We start from the raw sequence: 24,790 nt of genomic DNA on the forward strand, positions 1-24,790 counted from the left end.
TCCAGTTACTCAACTGTCTTAGTTCTTCTTTGTCACATCCTCTTTATATTGCGCCAAATGTTTTCTATGGGTGAAAAATCTGGACTGCAGGATGGCCATTTTAGTACCCGGATCCTCCTTCTACGCAGTCATGATGTTGTAATTGATGCAGTATGTGGTCTGACATTGTCATGTTAGAAAATGCAAGGTCTTCCCTGAAAGAGACAAAGTCTGGATGGGAGCATATGAAGTTCTAGAACTTGGAATAACAACTGGGGTTGTCCTTGTCTTCTTTAGTCCGGTTAACATGGCATCCCAGTTTTCCAAAATTAACTCAACTTTTGATTCGTCTGACCACAGAACCGTTTTCCACTTTGCCACAGTCCATTTTAAAATATCCTTGGCCCAGAGAAAACGCCTGCGCTTCTGGATCATGTTTAGATATGGCTTCTTTTTTGACTTATAGAGTTTTAGCCAGGAATGGCAAAAGAGGCGGTGGATTGTGGTCACCAACAATGTTTTCTGGAAGTATTCCTTAGCCCATGTTGTGATTTTAATTACAGTAGCATTCCTGTATGTAATGCTACTAAGGGCCCGAAGATCACGGGCATCCAGTATGGTTTTCCGGCCTTGACCCTTATGAGATTGTTCCAGATTCTCTGAATCTTTAGATGACATTATGCACTGTAGATGATGATAACGTCAAACTCTTTGCAATTTTTCTCTGAGAAACTCCTTTCTGATATTGCTCCATTATTTTTCACCTCAGCATTGGGGGAATTGGTGATCCTCTGCCCATCTTGACTTCTGAGAGACACTGCCACTCTGAGAGGCTCTTTTTACCCAATCAATTGACCTAATAAGTTGCAAATTGGTCCTCCAGCTGTTCCTTATATGTACATTCAACTTTTCTGGTCTCTTATTGCTACCTGTCCAACTTTTTTGGAATGCGTAGCTCTCATGAAATCCAAAATGAGCCAATATTTGGCATGACATTTCAAAATGTCTCACTTTCAAAGTTTGATATGTTATCTATATTCTATTGTGAATAATATATATATATAAGTTTATGAGATTTGTAAATTATTGCATTCTTTTTACAAAAAAAACTGTAAAGTTAGCAATTGTGAAAAACTGTAATTTACTGTTAAAATATACCTTTTTTCTTTAACTTGTATGCTTTGTTCTCCATTCTTTGATGTCGTGTAATGAATGATCTGAAGAGTTTATATATTAACTGATGTGTGTATGATCTCAAAAAGCATTATTTGATTTTGACCACAGATAAAATGGTTTTGAGGCAAATGTTTGATTTTGCCAGAAGAGTCGGGTGTTCTTTGAATGTGTTTGAAGATTTTGTTTTATGTTTAAGTAATGTGTTTAAGCAATTTAGGAAAACTGTAAACAAATTTTGCACTTTTGTAAAAAAAAAAAAAAAAAAAAAAAGCATAGTTAATCGCAACTTACAATAGTAAGGTGAATGAATTGTATACTGTGTGCTGCAAGTGTAGTATTGAAGATTACTGAATGCCTGTATGTCAGTGAGAGATTAATTTTGCCTCGGCATCACATCTTTGCCTGTGATGTGGGCAAGGTTCTCAGGCCAGACCCAGCACAATGTCGTCTCTTGCCAGGCAAAGTGAGAAAACCCTCTAGTGCGCCAGATCGAGCCTTGACAATATTGCCCACACCCTTCTTCATCCATCACCTCTTACACATGCTCCTCCTCTCCCACACAGATTTTTTCCATCTGTTGTTGGTATCATTCAGTGCACCTGTGCACTCTGAACTGACTTATTGTAAAGTTGGTTTGAGAAATAAGTGTGAACAAATTTGAGTTGTTCTATGTATACGATGACAACTTTGTTTGTTAAAGGTTTTACATGAACGAGTGATTTATTTGACAATTTGATTTAAGCTATTGAGAATTTGGTTCAGATAATTGTTTTGAGTGTTTTAGCAATTCAGAAAAACTGCAATAAGCCTACATGCTATTTAGTGAAAACATAATCAAAGTTTCAGTCATGTCTCAAAAAGGCTTTAGTCTGACCAAAATGCTCCCCTTTGAGGAAGGCTAGACAGCGTATAAATTATGCATCAAGCAAATAACATTTCTGCTGACGGCACATCTCCTGTTCTTGGCTAGACGAATCCGGAACAACTCCACAATGTAATGCTCTCAGCTCTTTGGGAATCAGTCTGGGAAATCTGAAACAGTGGGTGATTTTCATCTTTTGGTTATTCTATATGATATATTTCTCTCATTTGCCTCTGAGGGAGCCTTGAATGCATTACCTTAAAACTTCAGTGTGCTGTTCCTGGGTGTAGTTTTTCTGATATTGTCTACTTAAAGGGTTAGTTCACCCAAACTTGTGGGTGAAGGTGAAAATTCTGTCATTCATTACTTACCCTCATGTCGTTCGACACCCGTAAGACCTCTTTTCATCTTTGGAACGCAAATGATATTTTTGTTGAAATCTGATGGTTTAGAAAGGCCTTCACTGACACCAGTGTCGTCCCCCTTGGTAGAAATCATGCTCAGAGCGTGATAGAAATCGCGTTCAGGGGAGCACTGTGGTGCGATCGAAAAGGATCTTTCACTTTCAAAGGGGCAGGGGCAGGGGCTTGAGCCCAAAAACTGAATCAGACATTGTAATGTTATAGATTTCAGTTTTAAAGAAATGTTGTTCTTTTGAACTGAAAGCACCACAACTGTTTTCAACACTGGTAATAATAGCCTACTAAATGTTTCTTGAGCAGCAATCATCATGTTAGAATGATTTCTGAAGGATCACTGAAGACTATGATGTTGAAAATTCAGTTTTGCATCACATCACATTACAATTTAAAATATATTTAAATACAAAAAGTAATTTTTAAGTGTAATAATATTGCACATTCTTACTGTTTTTTTCTGTATTTTGATCAAATAGATGCAAAAACAAAAACAAAATCTTACCCAAAAAATATATTATACAGTCAGATGATCATTATATTTTGTGACTTCACAATATCTGTCTTACTTGTGATTATTTTCCAAAAACCCTTAATAAATTTGTTTAAATGATAATGCAAGAAAAAACTTAAACTAGCTGTGAAAATTGTTTGCCTGGCACTCATAGATAAAGTTTAGTGGTCATTATACAAACATATCTCACCACAGAATTATGCATTTTACAATTCTGCAGACTCGGCCAATCGCTGAATCCAGTGTCAGCTCTGTCTAAGCATATCCATTTCCTGCTGGAAGAAGTCCTGAAATATTTCATTAGCTAAATTATTAAAAGATGCCAGTTTCTTCTAAGCAATGACTGTGCCAGAATTATCAAAATGAACAGAGAACATTAACGGTTGTGACTACACTGTCAGCCCGATAGCAGAATAATGATGTAGATATTTATTCATGGCTAATGTAATGGCAGCACAACCCAACTATAACACAAGGGAACAACATGATGATTATAAAAGATTATAATAAAAAAATGCTATTTTATAAAGGCTTATATATATATATTATTTTTATTTGTTTTTTTTATTATTTAGATATGTATATGCTTTAATAAACAACTTGTCTGATCATGCATGCAGGGTTTTTTTTTTTTTTTTGTTACTTATACACAATTTCTGAAACTATGGCTCATTTTCTCAAAACTGTGCCTACACAACATGCAAAACATCACCCATATCTTATTCAAAACTTTAACTCTTCTAAATGTTTGGATAGTAACTCTACACACAAACATCAAATGATCGGGCATATACACACCAAGCTACACACAGGTGTGAAAATAAATGTAAAACTACTTATCTTTTGTCTTTTCCATATTCAGTGTGCAGTGGCGTACAGGAGTTTGTCATAGTGCTCACACATACATGCACAAGTACACTGTACATACAGTATATGCACAATTGATTAACTTCAAAGTTATCAAAATGAACTGAATCAACACTGAACTGACCTGAGCTGAATAATGTCACTAATGGGTTAGAGCTGCTTTACAGCACAATTTGAATTTGTTAAATAAAGGTGTCTGCATATGCATATTCAAAATTAAATACAAGGATGAAAATGTATTTCTTTCTCATTTGATGAATTTGCTTTAATATTTTCACACACAACCATTGGGTGTAGGTAATTGGGAAACGATTGTGGCATTTAAATGGCAGTGTTTTCTAAATTAAATACAAGAGCTGTTAGTTTTGAATGATTTATGTGAAATGTAGAGACCTGTGTAGTATTTTGCATAAAGTTTGTTTTACAATTTCATGCTGAGTAGTGTAAGTTCAGGTGTACAATTATTCTGGACATAAAATTTTTTGATTAAAAATTATATTTAGACTACTAGTTCCAAAAAAAAAGAACTAAAAGGTATCTAAAAGGTAGGGGGTGCCTTGGGGCTCAGTGCTAGAAACACTTCTCTTCTCCATCTACATGTTATCACTGGGATCTCTCATTCGCATTCAGAAACATGTTTTTTCTGTCAACTGCTGATGATGACACACAACTCTACCACCCATTCCAACCAGACTATCTGACGGTAGCTGCCGGATGAAGGACCAGTGCCTTCAACTGAACCTTGCGAAGAGTTGTGGTCCTGACCAAACTAACTCTCCATGACCAGTCCGTCCAGGGCAGCCAGAGACCTTGGAGTTATAATGGATGAACAGTTGAACTCCACAGACCACATTGCTAGAACTGCCAATTCCTGCAGATTTGCCTTATACAACATTAGGAGGACCATATTGGCGCATGCTACACAGCTCCTGGTTCCAACCAAGCTCTTGTTCAATCCAGACTCTGCATGCACTGTCAAACCTCTGCAACTGACCCAGAATGCAGCAGCGATATTGGTCATTAATTTGCCGAAGAGCGCACACTTCGCACCTCTGCTCATAAAACTGCACAGGTTGCCATATGCCACTTGCATCAAATTCAAGGAACTGATGTTTGCCTACAGAACAACCACTGGCTCGGCAGCCCTAAACCTACACTCATTACTTCAGACCTACGTGCCATCCTTGTGTTCTGCAAGCTTGTGGCACCACCCCAAAGAGGCACAAAATTGTGCTATTTTCAAGAAGCATCTTTTTCTCAGACACTTGACCCATTAATATTAACACTTAGTAATAGATATATATCCATATAAACAAAACTAAACTAAACTAAACTAAAAAAGAACTTCTACTGTGCTGGACTAACTGGGATTGGTCACGATGCTTGCATTTTGTTGCGTTATTGTTGGTTTGATTGCTTCTTTGTTCTATTCTGCTAATTTGTAAGTTGCTTTCAATAAAAGTGTCTGCTAAATTGTTACATGTAAATGTAAAGACCTGCAGAACCGATTTATACTTGTGGGATTGGCAATTTTTTCATTGATATTATTGTATCTTGTCCTCAGCCCCCTCCCTCCACTGCTCTCTATTACTATATATAGGCTTCTGCATTGCAGATGTCCCATAACCCAAAGCCTGCAGTAGTGTGTGAGATCTTGTATTAATTCCCAGGTAAAGCTGTTCAACCTTACACACACACATGCAAAGACTGCATTACTGAAACCGCATGACGCAGCAGAACAGTGAGGTGTGTAACACGCACAAACATGCTGCATGGTCGACAAATCTGAGATTTGGAACAATAACCACCTTGCTGCAGTTGTCGGACATTTCAAACCAACGTTTTTTATTTTTATTTAACATGAATGTTTTAAGTTTGCTAACCTGCAAAGGCTTCCTTTAGATATTTATTTTTTATACACCTAAAGGGTTAACCTATAGGCATAAATCAGTGTTTGTTGTAGCCGGCAGTTCGATCACGAGTTTGTTGTAGCCAATGTAACCTAGACATAGGCTACTCAATGTTAAACGGAAAACCAAGTATTTGGAGGATTTACTGTTAAATGCAACTAACTAACAACTTACACATGTGCATAATATGACAGACATTGTCTATTCAAACTTACCTGCAGCACATAATTCTTATTCCGATACGCATGTGAACTGCACACACGAATGACTGTCATCAAAAAATGTTTGTTAGTCGATTCTTGTTTTTTACGAATGCTTATAAGTCGAATACGGTAAAAAAGGAATGAACATTATGCCATTTTGTATTGAATCACATAAGTATATCCTACAGGATATCCACACAAAACAGGATAACGTTACTAAAAAAATCTGAGGGAAGTAGCCTTGATGTGAATATGTAGTCTTTACCGCCACCTAACGTCCAGCCTTTGCGATGACATTCGACATGTTATTATCCAGATATAAGACACATTTGTGGGGAAAATCCATCTGAAAATGAAAAGTTGGCCCCAAATCAGTATTATAAAAAGGCTGTTTAAAATTCATACAGCCGCTGGGAACTATTACTGGGTGAATAAATATTGTAAAAATAAATAATTAGCTGTTTATGTACATGATTTATCAGGAAATAAAAAAAATATGCACTGCTACTATACTGACCACAACACAAATATATAAATGCACAGTAAGCAACACATTTGATATAATAATAATATTGAATACATAATGCTTAATTGTATTAAATGTATATAATAATTGTGAAATTTCACAAAAAGGTGCATATAAAAAGTTAAATATTTCATTTTTTGGTAAATAACTTGCAATTAAGTGTCTAAAAAATTTAATTAATCTTTGGTAAATTATTTCTGCAGTGTTTTTTTTTTTTTTTAAATTATGCTAAAATGTACTCTCAATGATGCATTTTTTCATAGAATGTGTCAATAACATACTAATTATTGTCCAAAAACATTAAATTCAGTTAATTTTTAGTAAATTATTTCTGCAATAAGTTATTTTTAAAATGATGCTCAAGTGTACTCTCTCAATTACTTTATAATCCCTGATAATAAAAACAAATTTGGCATTCCATTCCACAAAAATATTTGAGCAATTTTTTTTAAAAAAAAATCAAAAGACCATGACAGACAACAAATTAAGAACAAACATTTTGGTTTTATATAAAATGTGTTTATCATTTCCATTCAGTATAAAACAGCTCCATAGCCTTGGCCAATTCAACAAACAATTCCACAGTCACAGCAGGAAAGATCAGACACTTCCTGTTTGTCTCTCTAAAATACCTGACATTTGGGCTGGGGTGGAGGGAGAGGAGGGGGGCATCTAGATTTGGCGATAGAACATTAACACAAAACTCTAACAAATCACTTGTGGTTAGCTAGTATAACATTAATATTAACTTAAAAAAAAAAGAGAACGGATGAATGGATGAACAAGCCGATCTGGTCACACATCCCAAATGCAAGTCCTCGAGTCCATGTCAGCATAGCGACCCCGAAGGGAACTACGCAGTCTTCTGCTGGCCCTTCTTCCCGATCAGAGACTTATGGATGTGTGGAATCACACCTGTGAGAAGACACCAAACACGCAAGTGCTTAACATCCACATCTGCCAGGACATCAGTATGTATGCAACATACAATAAATAAGCTAAAACGCCAACTTACCGCCACCAGCAATGGTCGCCTTGATGAGGGAGTCCAACTCCTCGTCTCCACGAATGGCCAGCTGTAGATGGCGAGGAGTAATACGCTTCACCTTCAGATCTTTTGAAGCATTTCCTGCCAACTCCAAAACCTACCACAAGAATTCAACACAATTAATAGCTTGTCGCACATTACAAGCACATATTTTACGTGCAACATGCGAGTCAAAGGCAGTCTTACTTCAGCTGTGAGATATTCAAGAATGGCTGCACTGTACACTGCTGCTGTTGCTCCCACACGACCATGGCTTGTAGTGCGGGTCTTCAAATGCCTGTGGATACGACCCACTGGGAACTACAAATTTCAGAAATGCATTCCTTAGAAAGTAGCATCTAACTTGAAACATTGCAACCCAACAAATTCCACATCTACACCTATTTCACTGAAAGCTATTTAACAAATGGATCATTTATTTTAGGAACAGAAACCAGCAGAGCAAATAAAAACAGAAGCTTACCTGAAGTCCAGCCCTTTGTGAGCGAGACACTGCTTTTGCCTTGGCCTTGCCACTGTCTTTACCTGCCTTTCCTCCTGCCTACAAAAGAATACACAGAATCAGATCCAATGCATAACATATTCAAGCATTTCGGTGCACAAAACAATAATATATAGCATAATCAGTAACTGTATATGAACACAATTATGGGGTTTGGGTTAATCGTACTCCAGCATTAGCAGTGCAAAGAAATTTAAAAACATGTTGAAAAGTAATATTATATTAGTCTTTTTTTAATTAATTTATTTTATATTAGATATGAATGAATGCTACTACAACTACTAACAATAATAAAGAATGTTTAGGTAGTACACTTAATTTATGTCAAATTTTCATAAAATTAATAAATGCAAGTTACTACACACATAATTTAAGAAAATATGTATATATTTTTTAAACTATGTCAAGTGTAATTTCACATTTTAAATATTTAATTTGTATTTTACTAACTAGTGTAAATAAGTATTTGCTAATAAATTAACTAACATTTTAAATTGCTAATTTGTTAAAAAATAAAGTTTTTTCATATTAAATGTGTTACAATAAGTTGTAAGCAAATGTGTAAACTATTGAACAAATCATCAAGACATGCATTCACACTCTGCTCGTTCAAATGAATAATAACCGGTATACACTAAGTTACAGTATAACAACAACGCAGGTTTAGAGAAAATATTTCACTTCTCTTGGCAATTTGCACCGGTTCCCAACCCAGAGGGAATATGTAAAATATATCCATTAGGAGTGGGATCCTGCTCTTCCTTCACATGAATTAAAGTTTACCTAAAAACTTAAAGCAATGCCATCTGCCACTTCATTGAAAGTCAATGAGTCAAATAACAGCCTGTTAAAGCAGGTAAATCTCCCGCTCATATGACTGCAGTGCCACACTAAAATTAAAATAGTTTGTTTTAATTGTAATTTTTACCGTGCAAAAACCCGCACATGCAAAACGCAATTCCTATGAGACGGTGCAATTTGAAGATGTATACAATAAATATAAATATACTTTATATGGACTGATAAGCGCGAGTTCTCCACTGCCGCTGACGGATTAGCTTAACGTTAGCTATAACAGTTACTGCTTGGAGAAATTCCACAACAGCTACGACGAATATCAACAAAACCTTTTTTTTTGTATATAAGATAGTTTTGTTCAAGACGCAAATTATTCACATTGGAACAAGAGACGTCGTGATTAATTAAACACACATGACAAAAAGACTATTAGCACGCGCTACTCTCGCGGGCTAACAGCGCAAAATCCAACCTGCGTTAGCTCGGAGCTAGCCGTAGAATATTTTAAAAGACGACAAATGAGCGATATAACAAGCGGGTGAACATTTCGAATTACAGAAATTTGTTATATGGACCAAGATCAAAGAATATCATACCATTTCAGCGAAGTATTACTTTGAATGGGATCCAAGGAGGTTTGGCTAAAACCTATTTCGCCTCTTGACTCAGAGGAACAATAAACTCCGTTCAGCAGAGAACGCTCGAGGCATACCGAGAGGTGGAATCAGCCAATCAGAATGCCCGTTGTTTGTTCGAATCTCGGGAAGGCCAATCAGATTTCAGCATGTATCTGCTTCTACCATCCCCCATCGATGAATGATGTTTGTACGGATAACACGTAGGCGGGACTTAACGGTGACAACTGCCCTACTGCTGAAATGTTCTCTATTTACAGAAAACAATTAAATATTTAGAAGTCGTAAATTATAATCTAAAGTCACAAAAACGTATGATTTAATCTTAAAAACTAGGCTTAGTTTAAGATAAATTATAAAACCCCATTAAATTATCCACATTTTTTTTCTTATTAATCTCATATTTAATATAAATCATAATTATGTCACATGAAATCAAGTTTACATTTTTTGTTAATAATAATACATTTATTATTGTTTTAAAATATCAATTTATATATTAAAATGTCAATGACTCTGAATGTGATGTGTACAAAGAAAGGGAGTTCTAAAACTCTATCTTTTTCCTTTATAAAGCTTGATAAATGTATGGACAAATACTTATTTACACTAATTTAGGAGTTTTGAAACTTTTTGACGTCAAGGACCCTCATGACTACCCCTTGCCAGGCACCCTCCTTAAAGGACTATATTAGCGTGATTGATACATGTAGTATATGCATAAAAACATGTAAACAATGTGAGAAAAGGCACAGAGGGCTGGTAAGCATGAAATTATAAATAAAATAAAAATATAATGGGCCATATAATAAAGTTGTATGGTAAATAGCCTAAGTAATCCATAGTCATTTGTGTGCTAAGCCAAATTAAAATATTATCTTATATATTTACTTATTTAAATATTTACGTTTTGTTGATAGTGCAGCCTATATATTCTTCTGGCTATAAACCCCAAAGTAATAATTTTATTTATTTATTATTTGTACCAATAGTCTCTGAATTGAACGTAATTCTTTTTCTTTTCTTTTCTTTTTTTCTTTTTTACAAATTAATTATTTATAAATTACTTGTATATTTTAAAATAGATCAATATATGTATAACACACATATTTTAAACTTCTTGTGGAAACTTTATCTAAACGTTTTTATTTAAAGGGCTATACGATTGTGAATACTGCTGTAGTTGTCGACTGAGGAAGGATTCTGCATGTACTGTACTCGTTATCTGCAATAAAGTGCTTGGTTTTTGTACGTTATCAACATCACTGTACACACCAATCGCCCATGGTACTGTCAAAACAATAAGGCGGGATTTACACTTTGACAGGCAGTCCAAGTGAGCCATGAGAATGGGGATGTGCTATTTACTCGTACAACGGACAAGGCTGCGGTCCAATTGGAGAAGCAAATATATATGACTGACAGGTCGAATGTTCAATCACAAGATCTTCCTAATACAGTGACGTCTCGGGAGCTATGGACCATTCGACGTTCTCATGCCTCTGAACGGGTCAGAAGGCGGGACTTGACGACATACGGGTGGGAAAAAATAACGCAGCTCTGGGTGATGGTGAAGATGGCGGATGGGGATAGTGGGAGTGAGCGCGGTGGAAGCAGCGGCGGTGGCGGCGGTGGAGGAGGTGGTGGTGGCGGCAGTGGAGGGGGTGGAAGCAGCGGATTCCAGCCTTTCCAGAGGGATCAAGAGACCCAGGAGCTGGCGTCCAAGCGCCTTGACATCCAAAACAAGCGCTTCTATCTGGACGTGAAGCAGAACTCGAAGGGCAGGTTCATCAAGATCGCCGAGGTCGGCGCTGGTGGCTCCAAAAGTCGCTTGACACTTTCCATGTCAGTCGCAGCAGAGTTTCGGGACTACCTGGGGGATTTCATTGAGCACTACGCCCAGCTCGGACCCAGCACCCCGGAGCAGATCGCCCAGTCCTCTAGCGGTGAGGACGGCGGGCCTAGACGGGCCTTGAAGAGCGAGTTCCTAGTGAGGGAAAACCGCAAATACTACCTCGATTTGAAGGAGAACCAGCGGGGGAGGTTCCTCCGTATCCGTCAGACCGTCAACCGCGGGCCTGGTGGTTTTGGCGTCGGAGGAGGTGTGCCCGGGGGTGGCATGCAATCCGGGCAAACCATTGCCCTTCCTGCTCAGGGTCTCATCGAGTTCCGCGACGCTCTGGCCAAGCTGATCGACGACTACGGCGGGGATGACGAGGAGCTGGTCGGCGGCGGCTGCGCCGGAGGTTACGGGGAGCTTCCCGAGGGCACGTCAATCACGGTGGACTCTAAGCGGTTCTTCTTTGACGTGGGCTCCAACAAGTACGGGGTGTTTATGCGGGTGAGCGAGGTGAAGCCCAGTTATAGAAACTCTATCACGATACCCTTCAAAGCGTGGAGCAAGTTCGGCGGAGCTTTCTGCCGCTACGCCGAGGAGATGAAGGAGATCCAGGAGCGACACCGAGATAAAGTGTACGAGCGGAGAGTCGGAGAGGAGTCGGAGGGCGACGACATAGATGACGACTGACCCGGCCGGTTGTTCCGTTGCTGGGGCAACCTCACAATGCGAGAAGCGCGCGCTGGAGTGGAAAGAATTACCGTGCATGAAACAAAGAACATTAATGCTCTAAGGCGAATAAAGATGTTTGACTGAGAAACACTGTTATGTATATGTAAGAGAAACCTGTTTAAAGCAGTATAGACGATGTATGGCTAGATAAATGGATATTTTTGCTGGCTGCTCTATAGGTCTTGTCATTTGGAAAGTTCTCCCTTTTACAAAAGACACCCCCCTCACCCAGAGACTGAGTTAACAAAAGAGTCAACCAGGACGTTTAGTGTTAGTGTATTCAGATATGACAAATATCTCTACTATAGGTGTTTTCGGTGTTGTACCATATGATGGAGAGCAAACCAGCATCATCTGAATGACGTGAATCTCATAGTTAGCTCATTCAGGAAGTGTTCTCTGCAAATGTGTGTGTGTGTGTGTGTGCGCGTGCGTGTGTATATATACAAGACTCAAATCAAACAGTGTAAAATTTGGAGACCGTTAAAGAGTTCAACTTGTGGGCACACAATACAGTTCAAGCAACAATGTACAAACAGTTAAAATGGTGCTATAAAACCATGCTCCACCACCCCGCTCGTGCCTATTGAGGTTCATGCGGGCTGGTGAGTTTTATTTTGTTTACCTCCTGTTTCTTGTCAGGGTAGAGCAAATCACTCTGATTGTATGTACTAAATTGGGAAGTGTATTGGTGCTGATGCCTCTAAATGTACCATTGATACTGGGCTTGATTTTGGCTCTTTTAAAGGGAATGATACTGCAAGCCTGGTTGGCTTAACATCAAGTCATGACAAATTAGAAGTTTTTAAATTTAAAATGTGGAGAGCTTTGGTGACAAAACTGGAAAGGAAATCAAATGTAGAACAACACCCATCTGGGTTTAAATAGATTTATTTTTAAAAAACAATATACAGAAATATATATATATACAGAAATATATTTATACATAGACATATAGAATCAATTATAAATGCTTCCTGAACAGGCTATTTAAACAAATAAAACTCGGATGCAATTATATAGGGGAATTTTTCTTACTGGTTTTCCATACATTTCCTATAGTCCTTATGGTTGGAAGAGCATAGAAGAAAAAAAGACAAAATTGTATACAAACTAGACTTGACAATGTTCTTTGTTTAGTTTGTACTCATTTTTTTCAACAATCCAAATGACAAAACACTTATTATTTTCCCCTCAACAGTCTCTTCCTCTGTTTATCAAGTTGTTTTTTAGGCGTTACATTTCTGAGTCTTACTGCAGCTTATCAGCTTCTCTTCTCCTGGATCTGTCAAAATGTGTGCCTGTGTGCGACTTCCCTCTGTTATCCATTTCTTTTCTCTTTTTTTACTGTCGTGTGTGGGTGTTATACATTTTAATCTGATGAGAGAAAAAGGAGCGATGTCCCTTTCCTAACTTTTTTTGAGTTTCAGGCCTTTAACCACATGAATTAGCCATACACACAATCTGGGAGCCATAGTGATTTTTACTAATTTTAATATCCATATGAGTTTTGACCTCATTCTTGTCTGTACTGTGTTATGTGATAAAGGCAGCTGTTCCGTCAAGTGTGTACTGCTGTAATTCTCCACAAACATCCTTTGAACAATAAAAATTATCTTTGCTGAGAACATGCGTGTTTGTATACATATTTTTCCTCTGATTTAATGTTTCAGAAATCATAATCATTTGTGCAGATTATCCAGGCACTCCAAAAACAATCATTTATGCTTACAAAATGTCTTGTTTAGTCTGTAACCTAGTGTTGCTTATATTCATTTTAGCTGAACTTGGCTTGCTATTTCACATGATAATTCCTAGCGATGAATGCATTGATGAGAATGTGCCCTAGAAAGCCAAAAGAACTTCAGCTGAATTTATGCATACTGAGGTCTGGTTTTAATAAGCTGCTCTTTCACAGAGCATCTTCTATGTGTGAAACCGAATCTTGCAAACTGTCAGTTTGTTCCACTTCACAGATCCAGTTTGGCCTAAAGGACATTTCAAAATGTTTTTTTTTTTTGCTTTGGATGGTGCAACTGATGACAGCTCTGAAACAGCCTCTCGTTAGTGATGTTTGTTATGCAACACTAATACTATTTCTCATACATAGGGATTTGAACATTCTGCACTGTCTGACCTATGGACATGGATGTTATTTCAAATCGTGGTTGTTCAGGAGAGCTGTGCTATATGATTACACTAAAAAGGACATCCCTTTTGACGGGTTAGTTTACCCCAAAAATTATAAAATTCTGTCATTCATTACTCACCCTCGCACTCTAAAAACTCCAATTAATAAAATGTTTGAAGAGCAAAAAATATATGTTGAACTAATTTTCTTACTTGTGCTTAGTTAAGAAGACATAATATATTAAGTCTGCAGAAATATATTTGAAAAACATTAAATGAATTGATATTTTCAAATCCAGTTAACATTTAGAATTGCAAATGTTGACTGGACTATAAACGCAAATCCAGTCAATATTTTATAAAAGTAGGCTATGGCCAACACAATATTTTACGCACAATATTTTACTTATGGTAAATAGATTTTTGTTTGTGCTGTTGAAATGGGCTGTTAGAAACATTTGATAATAGCCTATATCAGAACAATATTTGTGAAATTAGATGTATTTTCGATGTTTTGTTTAGAATAGTATCTGCATTATGATGAGAAGATGGATCCTACAACACTCTTACATATTAGGCTACATATTTAATATACATATAATTAATGAACATATGTAGCCTAGTTAATTGTGGCATTTAATCTGCCTAAATTTAATGAATACGTACAAGAGCTTGTTTGACTACGCGGAAGGATATGTATTGCTCGTTAGATTTCTCGGAAGGATCTACTTGTTTGATTTCGCGGAAGGATACAGATCAAAGGACTTCGCGAGTTTCACCAAAGAGGCAGCAGCAGTTGTTTTGAGGGTGCAGTTCGGGCGTCAGGTAAGTGTTAATGATTAAATTGCAGACAAATATGTCGAACATATTAGGCTTGTGTGGATATTTAACGTTAGAAGTGAAGTAAGAAGTAAATTAGAAGTAAATATATCCAAGGGAAATAAATAGGGATTATTTAGGCCTCAGTGATGTCTACGTCAAGTTCACTCGTCATCGAATAAATTATTTACGTTACGTTAATGTGGTCTCGAGTTCACACTTACATCAATTAAATAGAGTAAAGATTATGCGTATTTGGCGTGCTGTCCGGGGAGGGCTCTGAGCTCGGAAATTTTGCCCGAACCCAGAGTAATTAGTTTATGAAACTTCAATAAGTAATAATACATAATTTTGTTTTAAACTATAATACTTTATAATGTATTTTAGATTTAATCTCAGCGTGTTGTGTGCTATTTTTGTGTCAGACAAACTTTATTCAAACTTCATTAGGCCAAGGTGCCTTGGTGATTTTTATACGAGTAGCCTACATGTCAAAGGTGTAACTTAATGTAGGCCAAATAATGTACGCTATTTAGGGTTACATGGTTGGGTTAAACGTGATTTTTCATGTTCCAGTTTTTGAAATTGTCCCGTAAAGTTAAGGGAACAACATAACCAAGAATACTATGATAATGGCGCTCATTTCATCGTCCTCAAGTGTGGGACGAATTCTAATAGAAAGAAAGCAAGCCTTTGCAACTAAAGTTTAGTCACACATGCAAGTAAATTCTTAATATTGATAGTGGGGAAAAATACTATGGTAGTAAATGGTTGCTCTATCTGCTTTGTTACAAACATTCTTCCAAATATCTTATTTTGTGTTCAGCAGAACAAAGAAAATGATAGAATTTTCATTTTTGGTGAACTATCCCTTTACCAGCTGAAACACTGGCAAGTAGCAAGAACGCTCCACTGTATCTACTTTGACTGTGTGTGGATTTTCAAAACTAAATATGCATTAAAGACATTAAAGAAAAGTGACAAGGGCTTTGGTCATTTTTTTATTATTTAAAGGCGGGGTGAAACACTCAGTTTCAGTCAATCTCATGTCAATCTTGAGTACCTATAGAGTAGTATTGCATCCTTCATATCTCCGAAAAGTCTTTAGTTTTATTATATTTATAAAAGAAATATGGGCTGTACCGAGTCTTTCCGGAAAAAACCAAGCGCCTGGAGGCGTATCGTGTGGGCGGAGCTAAAGAATGACGATCTCGAACAAAGCGGTGACGTCTTCAAGCGTGGAGAAACCCATGGCTATCGAGCTCAGCTAATACAGATAATGATACAGAATCATCCGGAGGCTGAAATAAATTGAACAGGAGAAACAGCAACAGCAGGACATCCGTCTCTGTGGTATGTACTGTATTTAGTGGCCTGTCAACATTTGTGTGTCTTTACTCGCTGTTTATGAGGACATGATTCGGTTTATGGACTATTGTATGCGACTAAACCTTAGCAGTAGCAAGCAAAACGGTTTTGCACATCAGAGTCAGAATAGTGTAACGTTATACAGAGAACAACAATAGAGTCCGTTAGCGCATTTGAATGACGAAGCACGCGATTGTGTTGTTAAGTGATGTTTACTCACGCGACGAGCCAACAGCAGAGACATTTGAAGCAGTTTTACTCACCTGCTGCTTCCAAAGCAGGACCGAACCTTTATCGCTGGGACCGCTCCGTCAAAAACACACTTCTTTGGTATGATTTGGTAAAGTCCTGACAGTAGTGAACGGTGGAGATCCACTTTTTGCGACGTGACTGAAGCGATGTTGTGAGGCTTCCCATCATTTCTGCGTTCAAATCGGTTCAAATGCAGAGCTGCCTTCCCGGAATGCTGTGCTGAAGCGTTGAAGTCGCTTGATGTCACCCATAGGAATAAAGTGGAGCGAGGCGCCTGGATCGACTGGATCTGCACCTGAGAGAGTGTTTACGGGCATGCATTTCCTCTCTCGCTCTAGTCACGCGCACCCTACCGGGAGAAGAGCCCGAACGGCCCATACAAGGACCTTACGATCTATTAACGTCAGCCCGAGCCATACTCGAAAAAAACTCTCCAAAACTTGTACGAAACCGGAAGGAGTATTTTTAACACAGAAATATTCCATCAAAGGTCCAACATTAGTTTTTGAAACTTTGTCTATGTTTAGGATGGGAATCCAAGTCTTTAGCAGTGTAAAAAGCCCAGTATGCATGAAACCGCATTTCACCCCCCCTTTAAAGAAATTTGAAATTAATTCTTATGAAAATGTATTGTATGACAAATGTTATAAATGCAGATGATACAATGTGTTTTCATTTGTTTTTATCCTTGATATAACACGTTGTAAGTAGTTCCACTGCAATTTCTAGAAACAATTAAAGCCATTTAAAAATGAAACCCCTAATTAAAACTTTTTAGTTTAATTAATTATAAAAACAGGTTGCGTAAACGTACATTTTAAAGTTGAAGTCAAGTTTGAGCCAACTAAAAATTATTAATTCAATTAACTTTAAAAATAATTGAGCAAACGTACATTTTAATGTGGAAGTCAAGTTTGAGCCAATAAAAAAAATATTAATTGAGGTAACAATTTCTAGAACGAAATTGAGTGAACGTAAAAAAAGTTACTAAATAATAATAATAATTTTTTACAGTGCACGTTGTTTCAAACCCTAAAGACTTTTACTCATCTTCGGAACAAAAATGAAGATCTTTTTGATGAAATCTGAGAGCTGTCTACCACTTTGACGCTTCAAAAAATTGATAAGGAGATCGTCAAACTAATCCATACGAACGAGCAGTTTAGTACAAATTTTCTGAAGAGGCTTGATCTCGTTATATGATTTAAACATTGATCACCATACATTTAGCGTAAACTCAACTGAACCTGCTTCACGCATGAGAAGTGAATCTTGCAGAAGCTCAAACGTGGTGCGTAACAAAAAAAAGACCTCATTGGTCCTAAATTAAATTTGTTCATCATATAAAGTGTCTGTGTCTCTTCAGAACGGGTTCGGAGCATCATCATGGTGAGTACATTTTTGGTGAAAAGTTTTGGGTGAACAATCCCTTCCGATAGCCCGTGAATGCAGCATAACTCACCCTCATGTCCTTCCATGACTGACTTTCTTCTGTGGAACATAAAATACAATATTTTGAAGAATGCTGGTAGCAAGACAGTTTCGTTTACATTCCCATTTTTGTCCATATAATTCCAGTCAGCTGGAACTATGGTGACCAGCAGATCTTTTAAGTTCGTTCCACAGTCATACAAGTTTGGAAAAACACAAGGGTGAGTAAATGTTTGGGTAGCCTATACTGTCTACCTAGCAACTCTAGCAACCACTTGTTTTGTTTTCTTTTTGCTATACATTTATATGTGTTCTTGACAGAGATGTTCATATTAAGCCTATCTATGTATGTTAAAGGGTTAGTTCACCCAAAAATGAAATTGATGTCATTAATGACTCACTCTAATGTCGTTCCACACCCGTAAGACCTCCGGTCATCATTGGAACACAGTTTAAGATATTTTAAATTTTAGTCCCAGACCATAATGCAGTCAATGCCCACTTTACTGTCCATGTCCAGAAAGCTAATAAAAACATCATCAAAGTAGTCCATATGTGACATCAGTTGGTTGATTAGAGTCTCTTGAAGCATCGAAAATACATTTTGGTCCAAAAATATCAAAAACTACGATTTTATTCAGCATTGTGTTCTTCTCCATGTGCCTCCAAAAAGAATCAAACGGTTAATGAATCAGTGAATCGATCAATGATTCGGGGTCGCCAATGTCACATGATTTCAGCAGTTTGGCAGTTTGACGCGAACCGAAATGCTGAAATCACGTGACATTGGCAACCCGAATTATTGAATTATACATTTTTGATTCATTTTTGGGTGAACTAACCCTTTAAGATTATCAGAAGTTAGTGCCATGAAGAAAACCAGAGAGCAGTTACAGAGCTCAGTTCCTGTGGGAATGGAGTTGAATCCGGAAAAGCAAGTCAAATGTTGCAACAGGTTGTGCAAGAAGAGGAATATTACTTTGGATAAAAAAATTAAAAAAAGTTGTAATTTTGGCTTCAAAGAAGAATGCATTCTTGTCTGTGACTGAAAAGGAGTTTCAGAAGAAAATCAAAAAATAAGTTGCATTTTAAATGTAAAATAGCAAATAAGCACAAGGGTGGTTTGCTTAGAATTGCACAGAACATTTATGAAGAACTATATATATATATATATATATAAATATACACACTCACCTAAAGGATTATTAGGAACACCATACTAATACTGTGTTTGACCCCCTTTCGACTTCAGAACTGCCTTAATTCTACGTGGCATTGATTCAACAAGGAGCTGAAAGCATTCTTTAGAAATGTTGGCCCATATTGATAGAATAGCATCTTGCAGTTGATGGAGATTTGTGGGATTCACATCCAGGGCATAAAGCTCCCGTTCCGCTAATACACAAAAACACGTAGTCACGCAATGCTGATGTTGTTAACATTAACAAATTGAGAACAAAGAATAGCAATAATAGTCATTTTCACAGTTTGATGTGATATGAGCTAAGTGATCGTTAGATTCAATCACCATTTTTCTCAGTTGGTCAGAACAAAAGTGGCAGACGTTACTTGTTTAGATGATGTTTCTTAAAAAACTAAGTTTGGGAGAAGCACGTTCAAATTATCTACTCAATCATGATGTCATTTCAACCAGCTGTCAGCAATCAGTAATCAACATGTCTACCAATCAGCTCAAGTGGAGGATCACATAAATACCCAGTCAACTCACCAATGTTCCTTGACAAAGTTTGCAGATACCGGGGAGTACTCTGGGTTCGGGCCAAATACCGAGCTCGGAGCCCTCTCCTCGGACAGCACGCCAAATACGCATTCCATTTATTCTATCGGACTTATTTGTAAGTGTGAACTCGAGAAATGATATTTTATGGGGGAAATTCTTATTTTCGGTCACTTCCAATTCTGTGATTCTGAAGTACAGTTTCCACACCAGTGAATGAAAGGCACACAAACTCCTCCAAACATTAGATTCATCCGCACTGAGGAGCCATGCCGACGCGCAACTCATGTAAAGATGATAATGCTTCAAATACCTGCAATTGCAGGTTTCAAACAGAGATGAAGACAAAGAGACAAAACTTACAGACTTTAGCTTTGAATAATTAGGTTTCTTCTTAGTTCACTCATAACAACTCTAGGAATAGTTTTAGCATGTTATTGAATATGGCAATGTTCAAATCATTTAATTCAGGTGTTCCAATCACTTTAATGGGCACAGGTGTATAAAAATAAAGCACTAGGTATGCAGACTGCTTCAAACATTTGTGAAAGAATAAGTCACTCTCAGGAGCTCAGTGAAAAAGTGTGGTACTGTGATAGGTTGCCACCTGTGCAATAAATCCATTCATGAAATTTCTTCACTACTAAATATTCCACGGTCATCTGTTAGTGGTATTATAACAAAGTGGAAGCAATTGGAAACAACAGCAACTGTTGAGGCGCACTGTGCGCAGCAGAGGTCACCAACTTTCACGAGTCAATAGCTACAGACCTCCAAACTTGATGTGGCCTTCAGATTAGCTCAAGAACAGTGTGTAGAGATCTTCATGGAATGGATTTCCATGGCCGAGCAGCTGTATCCAAGCCTGCCAGGAGAATGGTACTTGCCTGACTGCATTGTGCCAAGTGTAAAGTGTGGTGGAGCGGGGATTAAGATGTGGGGTTTCTGTTCAGGGGTTGGGTTTGGCCCCTTAGTTCCAGTGAAAGGAACTCTTAAAGCTTTAGCATACCAAGACATTTTGGACAATTTCATGCTTCCAACTTTGTGGGAACAGTTTGGGGATGGGCCCTTCCTGTTCCAATACCACTGCACAAAGCAAAGTCCATAAAGACATGGATGAGCGAGTTTGATGTGGAAGAACTTGACTGGTCTGCACCTCAACCCCCGGAGACTGCAAGCCAGGCCTTCTCGTCCAACATTAGTGCCTGACCTCACAAATGCACTTCTAGAAGAAAGATCAACAATTAAACCTTGTGGAAAGCCTTGCCAGAACATTTGAAGTTGTGTACATATTACATATTACCAACTACATATTAAGGATCATTAAAATTCACGTGCATGTAAAGGCAGGCGTCGCAAAACTTTTGGCAATATAGTGTGTGTGGTTTTGTGTACTATCTGCTACGCTGCTGCTGCAGAGCAAATATGGACTTGCTATGACAATAAGATTCATAGACATGCTTCTGTTGGCACGTAAGATATGCAGCTACTGCATAGACATACACAAATTCCATAGCAGATCTAGTCAGGCAGAACTGGGGAAGGAGGATTTCAGAGGAGCTCTGATAGCATGCTAGAATTGACTAGCCTACAGCAAACAATGAACCAGACTATTTCAATTTTTAGCAAGCAATCTCATTAGCTGAGGGCCAATCAGCGGGTGCCGTGCAGCAATGGTGTAAAGTTCTGGCAACCACAGCTTAGTTGCTTTTTTTATTTTTATTATTATTATTGTAAATGTTATACTGTTAAAAAAATGTTTAAACAGTGCACAAAGTTGTTTGCATGTGATTCTCCAGCATGCCCCAATTTTCAAATGGGCAAATCACTTATTTTGAAAAGAAAAGAAAGAAAAAAGGTTTCTATTGTATGGAATTGTATCTGTTACCTCCATTTCAACAACTCATTCATCTGCTTGGGCATCAAATGATGAACCACTCTCGCTCCTCAATCCCACAATGTCCTATTGCATCATTTCTGAGATAAATCCAGTGATCCATATCTGACATGATTTCATAACTCTTTCACACATATACACACACGCACACACACGTGCTAAGCTTTACAGATGACAGTTCAAGGGTATGCAATGGCACGCCTGGCAGAGCGCCCCTGATTTAGGAGATTATTTCACATCCTCTTCCATTCTGAGATGGATGAAGATAAGATGATAACAGCTGTCATTCATTCAGACTGTGCTGAGAGCGTCGTTAACAGTCACTCTCAATCCATTAATCCTGGCAGATACCCATTCACCTTGCCGTGTTTATATGCCAGGCAGAGCAGGTTACTACTAGTTACTCTTCTTTATCTACTTCTTAGTTTCACCATCGAATAATACCACAGCAATGTTCTCTCAAATATGTGCTCACTTAAAATGGGACACAATGTGTTTTGTGCTGTGAATTATTGGCTTTATTAATGTTGACATAAACATTTACATAAAGCAACATGCTAAAAATATAGATAGAAATACATACTTATCTACATATTTACAAGAGCATACAGTACATAATTATAACAATCTTGTGTTACTTTATTGTTTCAAATTATTTTATTTAATCATTATTTAAGTATTCTCGTTAAATACATAGAGCTATTATTTTTTTGAATATATTTTTTAAAAATATTTATTTAATTGCTTTTATTTTTAAATTTTTATATTTAATTTGAATAAATTTCAGTAATTTTGTTGTTAAAAAAGCTTTTTTATTCTATTCCTTGGTGGAAGGTCTTTTAGTATAAATGCTCCTCAATTGTGGAATTCGCTGCCTCTTACACTACGAAACATCTCATCTGTGGGTGCATTTAAGTCCCAGTTAAAAACATATCTTTTTAACAAGCATTTCGGATAATGCAATTATATGTATTATGTGATGCGTATAGATGTATATGTAAGTGTCTGAATGTACTTGTGAAATGTAAAGCGACCTTAAGCTACGGAAAGGCGCTATAGAAATAAAACTTCTATTCTATTCTATTCTATATCCATTAATTATCTAAACTGGTTCATTGTTATAAGGGTCAAAGGGGGCTTGAGTCTAACCCAGCATCTCCGGCCACCGGTTAAGAAACATCCTGAATGTATGGCCATTCTATTCTATAATAATCACAAGCAATTTATTATAAAATAGATAACAATACTCACAGCACTGTCATGTTTGAAAGGACATTTCAAAGACATTTTGTTTATTTTATGTAAAAAAAAAACAATTTTGTTAAAGTGTTCTGTCACCACTTGATCTACCAACATGGAATACAAATTATAAAGGATAAAAGTGTCCGTCAAAATGACTACCTACACGTAAGTCAGAATGAGCAGGGATGGAGATTTGGAAGCAAGTAATGCACCAGCGATGAGGAGGAGCTTAAACAGGAGGGCATCAGGAGATGTGACTCATGACTGGTGTACTGCAGGGTTTCCAGGGCTATATTTAGCTTCTGTGTTGCCATGTATGTTCTGATACATATGGCGAAATAAGCTAAACTGCATATCCTTGTCCTCACTGTCATATCATTTGTTCAATATTTTTGATTTGTGTAAGTGCAGATATCTTTTTTACTTTTTCATACATAATTCATACACAAGACATAGATACTAGAAAATATGTTTATTTGGTAGTAAAATAGTGCATTATTGGTTTAACATCATAAGGCTAACTAGTATGATGTCCTTAATTCTAAAATAAGCATTTTTGCAACACATTTGCATAAACTGTTAAGTAAATCCATAATACAGAATTTAACGGTGCTCTCATCAAAGAAACAAGTCAAAAAGGCTTTTTTTTCAGTATATAAATGTAAACATCTCTCACTGTAAAAACAAAAACAAATTCAGGTCTCCAATTGAAAATTGTCTTGTGACTGATCACATCAAAAATGTTTAGTTGGCTGAATTTAATTTCTGTAAATTGATGCAACAGACATTTAATTTAGCCACCTAAAAAAATTTAGATGTGATCAGTTACAAGAAAAAAAATCCACTCGAGAGCTGAATTTGTTTCACAGTGCTCTTTCTCTTGAGCATTCTGAAAATGTTAATTACAAAAAGTAAAAATAAAGTATATTAACAAAAAGAAATACATAAGCTGATATAAAATTTATAGTCAACAAAAGGGTCAACAAGAAGGGTAAACTTGCATAGAGAGCTGGTTATTTATCAAGTTATTTCACATTTATCAAGATTTCACATGATATGGTTAATAAATACATAAATATACATCTGCAGCATACCATAAAGCATAATAAACCAAATATTACACGTCGTCTGAGTCTGTAGTGCAACCCTTTCACTTGATGTGACAGTTCTCTCCAATTTTAGGCCAATTTCTTATTTACCTTATTAAATTATATTTGGGTAACACTTTACAATAAGGTTGTATTAGTTAACATTAGTTAATGCATTAGTTAACATGAATGGTTAACTGAACACTGACTTATTCTTGTTAAAAAAAAATGTGTGTGTACGTACAAACTATTCACACAATTGTTGATACTATAAAACAGCCTAGATTAATGCGAGAACTACAGGTTAAATGTTTGAAATGATTTATTTTCTAATGCTTTAGAAAAAGAAAAGAAAGATCTCACTAACAAAAAAAAACCTTGTCTGCTCACTAACACTGCATTTATTTGTTAAAGAAACATAAATAAATGCGGTGTTAGTGAGCAGACAAGGTTTTTTTTTTTTTTGTTAGTGAGTTTTTTCTTTTCTTTTTCTAAAGCATTAGAAAATAAATCATTTTCAAATGCATATTAAAATGATTATATGTGAATAAAAGACTAAATTCAATCTGTTTATCATACAAAGTGACCAAGTGTCTTCAGTAAATTTGGACAAAACGGCTCAATTCATATGGACTAGTTTTACAATCTCTTTATGAACCTTGTTCTGAAGTTGAATGAAAGTCTTATAGGTTTGGAATAACATGAGGGTGACTAAATGATGACAGATTTTTTTTCATATTTTGGGTGAACTAACCTTTTAACCTCATGTCAGCCTTACGCAATAATACTATGAGTATTGTTTCCAGAAGTCAAATGTCTG

The 24,790-nt window shown here is 36.8% G+C and overlaps 2 protein-coding genes across 2 annotated transcripts; one reads left to right on the forward strand and one right to left on the reverse strand.

Moving 5' to 3' along the window:
• Positions 1-6,937: 6,937 nt before the first annotated feature.
• Positions 6,938-9,550, reverse strand: h2az2a (H2A.Z variant histone 2a). Its single transcript, XM_067440264.1, has 5 exons — positions 9,398-9,550; positions 7,965-8,042; positions 7,688-7,801; positions 7,469-7,598; positions 6,938-7,368 (listed from the first exon to the last, which is right to left on the reverse strand). The coding sequence occupies exons 1-5, from the start codon at positions 9,398-9,400 to the stop codon at positions 7,307-7,309; spliced, it is 387 nt and encodes a 128-aa protein (XP_067296365.1). The 5' UTR covers positions 9,401-9,550; the 3' UTR covers positions 6,938-7,306.
• Positions 9,551-10,988: 1,438 nt separating this feature from the next.
• purba (purine-rich element binding protein Ba) lies at positions 10,989-13,633 on the forward strand. The gene has a single exon (XM_067439442.1). It carries the CDS (start codon positions 11,004-11,006, stop codon positions 11,961-11,963), a length of 960 nt encoding a protein of 319 aa, XP_067295543.1. The 5' UTR covers positions 10,989-11,003; the 3' UTR covers positions 11,964-13,633.
• Positions 13,634-24,790: the final 11,157 nt, after the last annotated feature.

Source organism: Pseudorasbora parva, chromosome 3, assembly GCF_024679245.1.
Source record: "Pseudorasbora parva isolate DD20220531a chromosome 3, ASM2467924v1, whole genome shotgun sequence".
NCBI lineage: Eukaryota > Metazoa > Chordata > Actinopteri > Cypriniformes > Gobionidae > Pseudorasbora > Pseudorasbora parva.